General features: G+C 54.6%; 1 protein-coding gene across 1 annotated transcript in view; it reads left to right on the forward strand.

Moving 5' to 3' along the window:
- Positions 1 to 346: 346 nt before the first annotated feature.
- CHAF1B (chromatin assembly factor 1, subunit B (p60)) overlaps positions 347 to 11,420 on the forward strand; it is a 12,987-nt gene continuing 1,913 nt past the window's right edge. The window contains exons 1-11 of the mRNA XM_012731529.1: positions 347 to 494; positions 859 to 991; positions 2,798 to 2,915; positions 3,254 to 3,357; positions 3,615 to 3,711; positions 4,667 to 4,751; positions 6,095 to 6,188; positions 8,066 to 8,135; positions 8,224 to 8,315; positions 9,769 to 9,916; positions 10,596 to 11,030. Of these exons, the coding sequence (XP_012586983.1) occupies positions 369 to 494; positions 859 to 991; positions 2,798 to 2,915; positions 3,254 to 3,357; positions 3,615 to 3,711; positions 4,667 to 4,751; positions 6,095 to 6,188; positions 8,066 to 8,135; positions 8,224 to 8,315; positions 9,769 to 9,916; positions 10,596 to 11,030 (1,502 nt within the window). The 5' untranslated portion in view covers positions 347 to 368. The remainder of the gene's footprint in view (positions 495 to 858; positions 992 to 2,797; positions 2,916 to 3,253; positions 3,358 to 3,614; positions 3,712 to 4,666; positions 4,752 to 6,094; positions 6,189 to 8,065; positions 8,136 to 8,223; positions 8,316 to 9,768; positions 9,917 to 10,595; positions 11,031 to 11,420) is intronic.

Genomic DNA, 11,420 nt, shown 5'->3' on the forward strand with positions numbered 1-11,420 from the left:
CACCCCCGGTACACCCTCACCCCGGTGCACCCACACCCGGGGGCACCCCACCCCAGGGCACAGCCGCCCGGCTTTGGAGGCGCCACGCCCAGGCCCTGCCGCGGAGTTGCGCGACTTCTTGGGCTGTTCCTGTTGGCCTTTCTGCGCGGGCCGGCGCGTTCGGAGCCCCACCCGGCCGAGCATTTTAGGGGGGCCTCCCAGGTGCACCGCCAGAGCCCACTGCCTTGCTCCTCCCCAGCCTGCGCGGATTCGGCGGCGCCCAGGCTCGAGGCTCCCGCACCACGTTCCTGTGCAGCAGCTAATTCCAGGCCCGCGCGGAAGCGAAGAGTGGTGCCCGCGCGCGGCTTTTGCCCCGTCTGGCCGAGAGGATGAAAGTCATCACGTGCGAGATCGCCTGGCACAACAAGGAGCCGGTGTACAGCCTGGACTTCCAGCCGGGCCCGGCCGGGAGGACCCATCGGCTGGCGTCCGCCGGCGTGGACACTGCAGTCAGGGTAAGGCCGAGGCGGGCGTGCGGGCGCCCTTGGCTGCAGGCCCCAGGTCAGCAAGCTCAAGCTGCTGAATTCCCTGGCCTGGAGGGACCATGAAGGCCCGAGCTGCTTCTCGCCAGGGGCCGATGCCCCCTAGGCCCTTGCCGCGGGGGCGTTATTTTAGAATGCCAGCCTCTCCTGGGGAAGAGTTTGCCCTGGAAAGAGGTAGGGAAGATGGGATGGTGGGATTTTATTGGATTCTGTTTCAGACAGAAGCGCCTTCATTTCGCTGTTCCCAGAATAATAGGTTTTTCTGAAGAGAAACGCGGCCTTGTTTCAGGTAGGGCTCCCTGTGTTAGGAGTTTCTCTGAATGTTTGGTATCCGCAGATCTGGAAGGTGGAAAAAGGACCTGATGGAAAAGCCATTGTAGAATTTTTGTCCAACCTCGCTCGCCATACTAAAGCTGTCAATGTCGTGCGTTTTTCTCCAAATGGGGAAATTTTAGCATCAGGGGGAGATGGTGAGTATTGTTTTAGTTCTTCAGAAACCAGATATCTCTGTGTGTCGCGTTCAGTAGAGATTTCTGTTGGGGATGGCTTTTTATCCTAGGAGTCCCTCGCCTCTCTCAGTCCCACACTTAGTTTCTCCCCGAGGTTCTGGGCGGCGGAGGGGTTGCTGGACAGCAAGGATCCGCTGAGAAAACCAGCTAGAAAACGGCCCCTTTCTCACTGGCCCCACCTGCTGGCTGGGAGACGGGTGGGAAGGTGCTGGCCCCCCTGGCCAGGGGTCTGTGTGGGCCTTGTTTGTGTATCGGGAGAGGGCGCTCCGTTCCCTGCTCTGTGGGATGAATTAACGGCTTAGAAAAGAGGGGACCCTCCATGCAGAAAGTCAGGAGACCGGGACAGGGGAGGAGATGTACCCCCAGAGACTTTTATGAGACGTGAGAAGCTTTGTCAAAGTGGTCACAGGATTGTTGCACAGGACAAAGATCAATGTCATCCTTGTTTGCTGCTATAAAGCAAAGCCGCATGTGAAACCTTGAGTTTCGGGGCCAGGAGAGGGCCGGGGAGCGTGTGCCTGCCTGTTCTCTCTCTGCTCTCGCCGCCTCTCTCCTGAGGCTCAGCCCCCTTGGGCCTCGGGACCCCTCGCTGGGCAGTGCTAAGGTGATGGTTGACTCTGCCTTGCTGGACACCGCCTTTCCCGTTTGCTGGCATTTGCCACACACAAGCTGGCCCCCTTGCCGTCCTTCTCCCCTTGTCTGGGCAGTACAGTGCCTAAAGACCCAGGACTGGAAGGAAGAAAAGCTGAACTAGCTTAGGGAGTATTTCCCAAAGCTCCTGCAAACTGTGCTTATTAGAGTAGATTGATTTATATTTTGTGCTTAAATGCCAGAAAAGTAGATGTTTTCATCTGCTTTCATATTAGAATCGTCTAGAAGGCAGTACAAAATAGAACAGAATTCTCAGATTTTGTTTGTAAAAGGAGGACAAGGACCTGTTTGAGTTGAGGGGCATAATGTCCAGACGGTCTGTGTGTGAGTGTGTGTGTCGGGAAGCTCCGGGGCGCCGGGCAGGCTGCCTCCCGGAGGCCGCACAAGAGCACTGGTTTGTGAACACCCTTGGCTTTGGAGGCCCGGAGCGGAGCCCGCCGTGAGGCAGTGTGTGGAGAGAGCATGCCGGCCGCTCACCTCTGCCGACTTGCAGGCAGGTCTGGGCCACTTAGCAGCTCACTTAGCTGGGAGCACGTGTGTCCAGACCCGTGGCTCGTCCCCCTCCTGTGGGCCTTCCTCAAAGGGGAGGCGGCCAGGGTCTGCAGAGGTGTGGGGAGCATGCCGTCTGCAGTGTCAAAGGACTCGCGCAGGTGATGGCATCAGGCTGAGGTGTCTGCTGTGTCTGTGACATTAACAGCACGTGCTCTCAGGTGCCCGGCCTTGTGCGTTCAGTGCCGAGACAGATGACCCCGCAGTGCTCACAGGGGCCCCGTGATGTGGGGTGCTGTATCCTCGTGTGTCAGCGGCAGAGACCCAGCACTGAGTGAGTGGCTCGCTGCGTGCTACACAGCGAGGGGCCATTGCCGACCCTGGCACTGTAACTCTGCGGTTTTTCCCGCCCAGGCCTCATCTTTAATTTGTCAGTTGCTTTGTGTGAAAGCGGCTGTGTAGCTGTCATCTGGAGAATTGCTGTATGTTGTGGTGCACTTTCCCCAGAGTCCTGCAGGAGAGCCAGGTGACCCCGTGTCTGTGCTGTGTCAGCACTGTTTACCTCCGTGGAGTCAGGGTGCAGGGTCTGCAGGATGCCTGCTTATCTATAGCCTCCTCGCCCCCCAGACGCTGTCATTCTGCTGTGGAAGGTGAACGACAACAAGGAGCCCGAACAGATTGCTTTTCAGGACGAGGATGAGGCCCAGCTGAACAAGGAGAACTGGACAGTGGTGAAAACTCTGAGGTAACTGGGGGGGCCGTGGCAGTGACCGCCTGGCCCTCCGAGCGCAGCAGGCCCAAAGCTGTCTGACTTTGACATCTAACGTGCAGGATGGAAGCAAGTGCAGCTTCAAACCATAAAAGCAAGATGACCACAGGGCGCGAGGCTTCTGGTGTACACCACCCCTGTACACCAGATGGCCGGGCTGTCAAGGCCAGCGCCCTGGAGGGGCAGATGTTGGCTGCAGTCACCAGGCCTGGTGCGCTCCTGAGCTCCCCTATGTGAGTCCCTCCTGTGTGCCTTTCCATTGTCCCCCTTGAAACAAGGGTTGCTTTTTTTTCTCTTTATCTTTCGGTCTCTAGGGGTCACTTGGAAGATGTCTATGACATCTGCTGGGCCACGGATGGCAACGTAATGGCCTCTGCCTCAGTGGACAACACGGCCATCATCTGGGACGTCAGCAAAGGTAGCGTGTGGATTTCTGGAATCACGGGAGGCGGGGGAGGAGGAAGGAGAATGTTTTAGACATGTACAGAGTCTGACGTGCTTTGCCATCAGAAGCAGCAAGAAGAGTGTGAGTGCCCCAGGAGCAGGCTGTGTGCCCTCCCCACTGCCCAGGCCCGACACAGGGCCCCTGCTGGCTGACGGGTGGGGAAGCGGAGCAGTGCTGGATTCAGGTCCACGCCGAGCGGTTCCCTCATGCCCTGTGCGTTGTTTCGGCAGGACAAAAGATCTCCATTTTTAACGAGCACAAAAGTTACGTACAAGGAGTGACCTGGGACCCCCTGGGTCAGTATGTTGCTACCCTGAGCTGCGACAGGTACGTGGTCTTCATCTCTGTTTGCTCGAAATTTTCCGCAGATGTCTTTCTATCCCATCAAGCAATGTAAACCATAGTCTAACTTTGATTTTTGTTATCCTTTTTTCCATCTAGAGCTTTCTGTTTCCCTGTTGTTCATTAGGACAGAAAGGGGCAGAATTCACAGGAAGTTTGCACTTAGTACATCTTTATGAAGGGTGGGTTCGTGCAACACAAGTTTTGAATTACATTTGGCTCATGAAGATTTTTGAAAAAAAATCTTTTACAGATGTACCTTAAAGGTACTTTGTGGTAAGATTGACTACCTCATTTTTTTGATCACAGTTTTATTATCCAGTGATATTAATGGCTTCCTTTAAGTGAATATAAACATGAAATATTTTGTCCTTGAAAGGGGGTCTTACTGTGTATGTTTGGAAAGGACGGCACTTTGTGTGCTTGAAACGAGGAATTTTAAAAATCAGAGCTGTGTGGCAGTACACTCCTTAGAATAGGCCTTACGAATGTTCAACTACCTGTAATTAAGCAAATCTAATTCCAGATGGCACTGGAATGAAAGCAAAATGGAAGTTCATGTTTGTTTTTCATAGCGCCTCGTGTTATATTCCAAAAGTCACTTTTTTCTGATACATGTATTTTAGCCAGGTAATCAGGAGCAAAAGACTCGGATTAGCTAGTGGGAATCGTGTGGCTTACTAATAACCAAATTTTCCTTAGTCACACAAGCCCCGTGCCGAGGCCGTCCAGCCCAGCCTGCCTGGCATGTCCCCGCTTCTTCAGCCACACGGCCAAGGTCACTCTTGGTTCTGCTACAACTAGTCAGTTGAGCGTGAAGTCACTGGTAAATGGGACGGCGGACGAGCGAGTCTTCGGTTTGGAAATAGGTTGATTGCTTCCACGTGGAACGTAATTCACTTGCCAGAAGCGACAAATGAGACGTTTCTTCTTTGTTTAGGATCCTGAGGGTGTACAGCACACAGAAGAAACGCGTGGCTTTTAATGTTTCAAAGATGCTGTCTGGAATAGGGGCGGAAGGAGAGGTATGTCGCTCCCCTTACTGGCACTGGGGGTGGGTCGGGGAGGCCACACGCCTCACCACCCACGCTGATGGCCTCTGCTGGCCTCTGCTGGCCTCTCCCGGCACCTGCTGGCACCTGCACTGTGGCTGGGCTTCCTCTTGGACAGTGAGGCTCAGAGTGCTGGGCGGTCTGTGTGCAGTGGGCACATGGGGCCCGGGAAAGCGATGGTGGGGAGTAGCGGCTTCCCACCCTGGTGGCTCTTCTGAGTCACCGTCAGGGCCCCACCCCCAGAGATGTGAGTCACTTGGCTTGAGGTGGACAGGGCCTCCTGGGATTCAGAGCACAGTGACAAGGAGGGTCAAGAGCTGCTGACCTTGAAGGTCCCAGGGCCAGCGGGCCCCGGGAGGCAGTGTGAGCAGCGGATGTCCCTGTGGCGGGAGGGCTCTGGTGCCGGAGGCTCGGGAATGGGAGTGGAGCAGGAATGCCGGCCCGGGGTGAGCTGGCAGCCGGAAACAGGTCCGTCCCGGAGGCCGCGCTCTCGAGGCAGGCGCTGGGGTGAGGGAGAACGTCGGTCACTGGACAGAGAGGATGTGCAGCCCCATGCTCAAGGCCCTGAGCTGGGCGTGTGGAATTAGGGGAGCAGGGCCAGGTTCCCCAGAGTAAACGCTTAGTGTCCGAAAGTGTCGGTGCGTGGTGGCAGAAACTGCCCATCTGGGTGTTCAAGAAATGTTTGGCGAGTGGGTGCGTTTGCCAGTTTGACGGCTCCTTGGTGTCCGTTCAGCCAGAGGCACTGAACGCCTGGGCACATCACAGGTCACTTTTTCGCCACCACTGCCCGGCAGCCGCCACCCACGCTGGTATGTGCGGCCAAGGAACCGCTTTTGCACGTAGTGGAGGAGCCGAACCGCGCATGCGCACACGCACGGACACACCCCTTTTCCTTTTCTTGTTTAAAGATTTATTTATGTATGCACACAAGAACTGGGCTACAGGCCAGGGGTGCGGGGGTGAGGGGCTTCACCAGAGACAGTGGGGAGCAGAACAGGCAGACCGACGAAATCCACTGCTGAGGGGAGCAGCGGGCGGGTCAGCCGGGTCTCAAACTCCCGAGCAGTGGCTGTGGCAGCTTCACACTGCTGACTTTAACCCGTTGCACCCGGGGAGGCCACACTGCTTTTGCTTTAACATAAAGCGGCTGATGCGGTCACGAGCCGTGACACCTGCAGATCTCATGGTTTGATTTGAAATGCGTTGGAGTTTCACGAATCCCACGTGGGAATGCGGGCGATGAAGGAGAAAGCCCCAGGATGGGGCTTGCCGGAGGGGACAGTCTTGGGACAGGGTCTGCACTTCGTGTGCCACAGGCAAGAAGCTACCGGATGTTCCACGACGACAGCATGAAGTCCTTCTTCCGCAGACTGAGCTTCACTCCTGACGGGTCCTTGCTCCTCACCCCAGGTGCGTTTCGCCTGCGGCCCCGCCAGCGGCAGTGGTGGCATCTGTCCCTGACTTCGTGATGCTTTCAGATCAGTACGTCCCAGTCAGGCTGTGGTCCCCAGCACAGGGTACCCCCGGGGGGTTCGAGGCAGTGCTGACCCTGTGTCCGTCCCCCTCACTCCATGTGATTCAACTAGGTTGGGGCGTGCCGCTGGTTTCAGAACTTAATATTACCACGTGTTTCAAATATGCAGACAAGCTCAGAGTGGTTAGGCTCCCGTGGTAGACATGTCCCCGAGAGATTTTACTGCAAAAACTTGAATGAATGCCGTTCACAAATTACGGGGCTTAAGCGGACGACAGGTGCCTTTACCCTCCGCAGTCAGACAGCAGCCAGGCAGGCAGGATCTAGATGCAGGAACAGGCGGTGGGCACAGTGCGGGAGGGCCGTGTACCATCTGCAGGGCCAGCAGAATCAGCAAAGACAAGCGTCGCCTGCAGGAGGGACCCCTTGGCGTGGCCTCCGCCGGGGCGGCCGAGGACGGGGTGTTCTCAGAGAAGACTGCTGCTCTCCCTTGGGTGCGCTCCGCAGCAGGGCCACGGCCAGGTGCGCGCAGGTCCGGTTTGCCCCAGTATCTGCCGGGCTGGGCAGGGGAGGCCTGCGGTGTGAGCCAGGCCTACCTGTATGTGCGTGGGTTCAGCCTTATAGGAGCTACCTGGGGAACCGATGTGTGGGAAGTGAGCAGGAGAAAGTTACAAACATATTACAATTTACTAAATTCCAACAAATTCTTTACTGTGTGGCACTTCTAAATATATATCAGGTAAAACCGCAAGTGGGTGTCTGCCATCACCATTATTCTTTGTGGTGTTTATAGATGTAGGAAAACGAGAAAAAATTACAGAGGCTGAAAAAGAAGCAAAACCTTGCAACCGGGTTGAATTTCTAGGAAATCCAAGAGATGTAAAAAATGCACTTAGAATTAAAAAACTGCTAGGTGACTGGATATTGTGAAATACATAAACGTCTAGTGTGGTTTTTTTTTTTTGTAAAGACTTATTTATTTATACATACAGAGCTGGGGTACAGGCCAGAGGTGTTGGGGTGAGAGAATTCACCAGAGACAGAGACAGAAGCAGAACAGGCAGATTGAAATACACTGCTGAGGAGAGTAGCGGGGAGACAGGCGAGGTCTGCTGCACCCTGTGGGTCACCCCCCGGCTGGGGATCAAGCTCATGCTACAGTGGCAGTGATAGCTTCATAGTGCTGTGCTTTAACCTGTTGTGCCACCAGAGAGGGCCCCTAGTGTGTTTTTTATACCAGAGTAAGTAAATAGGAATATTCCATTCATAGTAGTATAAAATCATAAGATAACAAGGGGAAATTTAGTCCAGAATGAAGGCTTTATGAAGAAGACCCAGGGTCTTACTGAAGGGTATAAAACAAGTTTGGAACAAATGGAAAGATGTTTCATGAACTAAAAATTGAGCTGCCACAGGATTTTCATGGATCCTGGCAACCTGCTGGCTCCCTCAGCAGAGAGGAAAAGGCCAAGTCCAGGCTCTGGAGGGCCGAAGAGATCGGGGTCTGGGAACGGAGAGCCAGGGCATTCGGTGAGCTCACCAGCAGGCGTTGGTGGGTTGCCCAGCCAAGGGGCCTCACAGTGAGGCCCCCTCCTGTGTTCTTCCTTATTTGGTGGAGAATGAGTGTTGCAGGCATGGGAGGGCTCAGTCCAGATGGGGACACTCGTGTGGTTATTCTCAAAACACTGTCCGGGGATATACTAGTAGGGGAAATAGTTTACAACACAGAATCAGATGCTCTTGAGCGTTTACTGGCGAACTCTTGATGAAACACTGCCTCTCCTTCCTCTCCTCGCTCTCCCTGCTTCTCCAGCGGGATGTGTGGAATCTGGTGAAAATGTCACGAATACAACTTACGTTTTCTCCAGGAAGAATCTGAAAAGGTATGCAGTTGAGGAAATACTTGAAATCGTTACCTTTTCCCCTTTGTTGAGAAACATTACCTTTTCCTAAGACTGCTTCATCTTTCAGGCCGATCGCTCATCTCCCATGTCCTGGGAAGGCCACGCTGGCTGTCCGCTGCTGTCCTGTCTACTTTGAGTTGAGGCCAGTGGTGGAATCAGGTGACTGGTATTCTGGGAATAGGTGTCAGCTTTATGCGTTGTCTGGGACAGGCGCTCTGTGATACGCGGGCTGCTTTTGTTTTCCTACTGAAGCAGGTTGGGTATCATTCATAACCCATTTTCTTTGCTGTAAAATTAAGTCTGAGTGGGACTTTTCTAAAATATTTCTTATTGAAGAAGCATTGCATCATAACATTTAAGTTTCAGGTGTGTGTCATTATAAATCAGTGTGTGTTTATAATAGTTTTAGAACTTTCCTTTTAATCTCTGCCCCCACACATGGCTGGCTTTTTATGTATATATTTTCACAACTTTTTCTTTCACTTTTGACCACCTTTTCCCATTTTCCTGCCCGCCTCCACCCCTGCCTCCAGCAGCCCCAGTCTGTTCTGTTTCCATGTACTTGGTTTTTCAGATTTCATGTGTAAGATTATACAGTATTTGTCTTCCCCTGTCTGACCTACTTCGTTCCACATCATGCCCTCTGTTCTTTTCTCTGGCTCCTTTTTGGTAAGTTAATTGACCATATATGTGTGTATTTACTTCTGGGGTCTTTATTCTCTTCTATTGATTGATCTTTGTATCTGTTTCTATGTCAACGCCATACTGTTTTAATTACTGTTGCTTTGTAGTATTGTTTGAAACCAGGGTACCTGATTCCTCCTCCACTCTCTAATCAATGCCCAGTGAAATCAGTGCCTTGTCTGAGCTTCAAGCATAGCTCTTTCTGCCCATACTTCTACCCAGTGTCACATGCATGCGCTCCAGTGCTCAGAGGAGACCTCACAGACCTAGCTCGGCAGCACCTGCCTCTGGCCATCCCCCTGCAGCTGCCTTGCCCTTCTGAACATGCAGCTTCATCATCCTCTCCTCTCAGGGTGTCTGCTTGGCTCTGCCTGTATCTCTCTGCTTTTGCTTGGTTTGGAAATTCCAGGCAGCCGCTGAGGCAGTTGTAGGACTCCTGCATTTTGCTTCCATTTCTCAGAGACCACTGTCCTTCCCTGCCTGCCTGTCACTATTTAAAAAAAAACATTCGCTATCACTTGCCTGATGTTTTAGTTATTTCAGGTGGGGAGGGTATATCTGGTTGCTGCTATTTTGTGGCTGGAAGTGGAAATTGTTTTTAACTTTCGAAATCCTCTATGTGAACGAATATAATTAACTCAAAAGAATAGGAAAACTTCAGCTGATAACATGTTTCTTAGTGACCCTTAGTTTTCCTCCTGAGAAAACCACCTCCCAGGTTGGCTTGCCTCACTCACACAGCTTCTCTTGCATCATGGTCCACGCCGGTGCCTTTTAATCACATACATAAAAAACATGAAAAGCGGAATTACGTGTGAAGCACTTAACCAGTTGTCTTTAGTAGGAGCCAGTGTCCCCTAGGCGAGGACTCTTGGGGGTGTTTGTTGCTTGTTTCTGCTGACTGCCTCCTGGTCCACTGCCCCTGCAGACAGGCCTCAGGAGCTGGTGGACCTGCCCTACCGCCTGGTGTTCGCCGTGGCGTCGGAGGACTCAGTGCTCCTGTATGACACGCAGCAGCCCTTCCCCTTCGGCTACGTGTCCAACATCCACTACCACACCCTGAGCGACCTTTCCTGGTGAGCAGCGTGGGGGTGTGCGGCTGAGAGGAGCCTCGCCTCAGGGCTTGTCTGACGTGGTCACTCACGTGCTAATTTGGCTTCAACTCGCCATGTTTTTTAAGGAGGCAGCATTAAAGGAAACGCCGCTTCTGACCTGCCTTGAGTGCTTCAGGGTGGCAGCAGGGCGCCAGCGCCTCTCTGCCTGCCTAGTGGGGTTCGCCTCACTCCCAGACACTGAAGAGAGCCCTGCGGGACTCACCCAGCCCATGGGGAGAGGCCTGCCCGCGAGCCCTGCTGCCCGGCTGGGAGTGGGCCGGGGCAGGCATCCTGGCTGTGCGGCCTGTGGGCCAGTGCTCAGCGCCTCGGTCCCTGGCCCTGCCTCGGCCGCGGTGCAGGCTCAGCCCCGGCCTGGCCATCTGTCCCATGATCCTTGTGACTTTTTCCCTCGTCATTTCATTTTGAACGGGAAGGTCACCCCACCTTCATTTAAGTGGGATTTGATGACAGTGCAGCGATGTCACGGAGACTTGAGGCTGGGCAGGGAACGGGAGGGTGAAGCGCACACACCAGCACGTTTTAAATGGTTCCCTGCAACTTACACCTTCAAGTAAAGCTGCTTTGGCTTGATCGCCCTCCTCGCGCTGGTGACGGAAGCACAGGGTGCTAACGTTTCCGACTTGCCCGTTTTGGGAACCAGGTCCAGCGACGGGGCCTTCCTGGCCATCTCTTCCACGGACGGCTATTGTTCCTTTGTGACCTTTGGAAAGGATGAACTTGGAATACCTTTGAAAGAAAAGCCAGCCTTGAGCTTGGGCACTCCTGACGTCGCCAAGAAAGCCAAGAGTCAGACGCTCCCAGGGTCCTCGCCGGGACCCAGACTGGTAGAGGGGACCCCGGCCAGCAAAGCGCCAGACCCCAGCAGTCCCAGTACCACCCCGCCTCAGGCCAGACAGTCTCCGGTTCCCCCAGTGGCCAAGGACACCCCTGCAGCCACCCCTGCTGCCAGGAGCTCCTTGCCGGGGCCTTTGGAGGAGAAGAAGACCCTGCAGCCCAGCAGCCAGAACGCGAAGGCCCACCCGGCCCGCAGGGTCACGCTGAACACGCTGCAGGCGTGGAGCAAGACTACTCCCCGGTAAGGGCTTGTGACCGCCAAGGAAATGGTCGCGGAATGGAGAAACAGTACGCGGTGGGTCCCAGCCCCAGCGCGGAGCGGGCCTGCTCTGGGCCCGCCCTCAGCTGTGGCTTCTGTGCACCCCGCCTGTCGCCCCGCCCCCTGGGCCTGCCTCCTGGCGCCCCAAGCCTGCTGCCCACCCTTGAAGGCTGAGCTTTAAGGAAGGTGGACTGGAGAGGAGCCCCGCGGCGCAGGCTTTCCCCGCAGCATCCAGCAGGGCTTCTTCTGCCCTGGTGGTTGACGCAAAGCCGGGCAGCGTCTCCCTGACGGTTCAGACCGACCTCTGTCAGGGTGTGGGTCACTGTGTGCACGGTGCCACCCCGCGTTACCTGTTAAGTGGTCACGTGACGC

The sequence above is a fragment of the Condylura cristata genome, unplaced genomic scaffold (genome assembly GCF_000260355.1).
Source record: "Condylura cristata isolate star-nosed mole 26May11 unplaced genomic scaffold, ConCri1.0 scaffold00003, whole genome shotgun sequence".
NCBI lineage: Eukaryota > Metazoa > Chordata > Mammalia > Eulipotyphla > Talpidae > Condylura > Condylura cristata.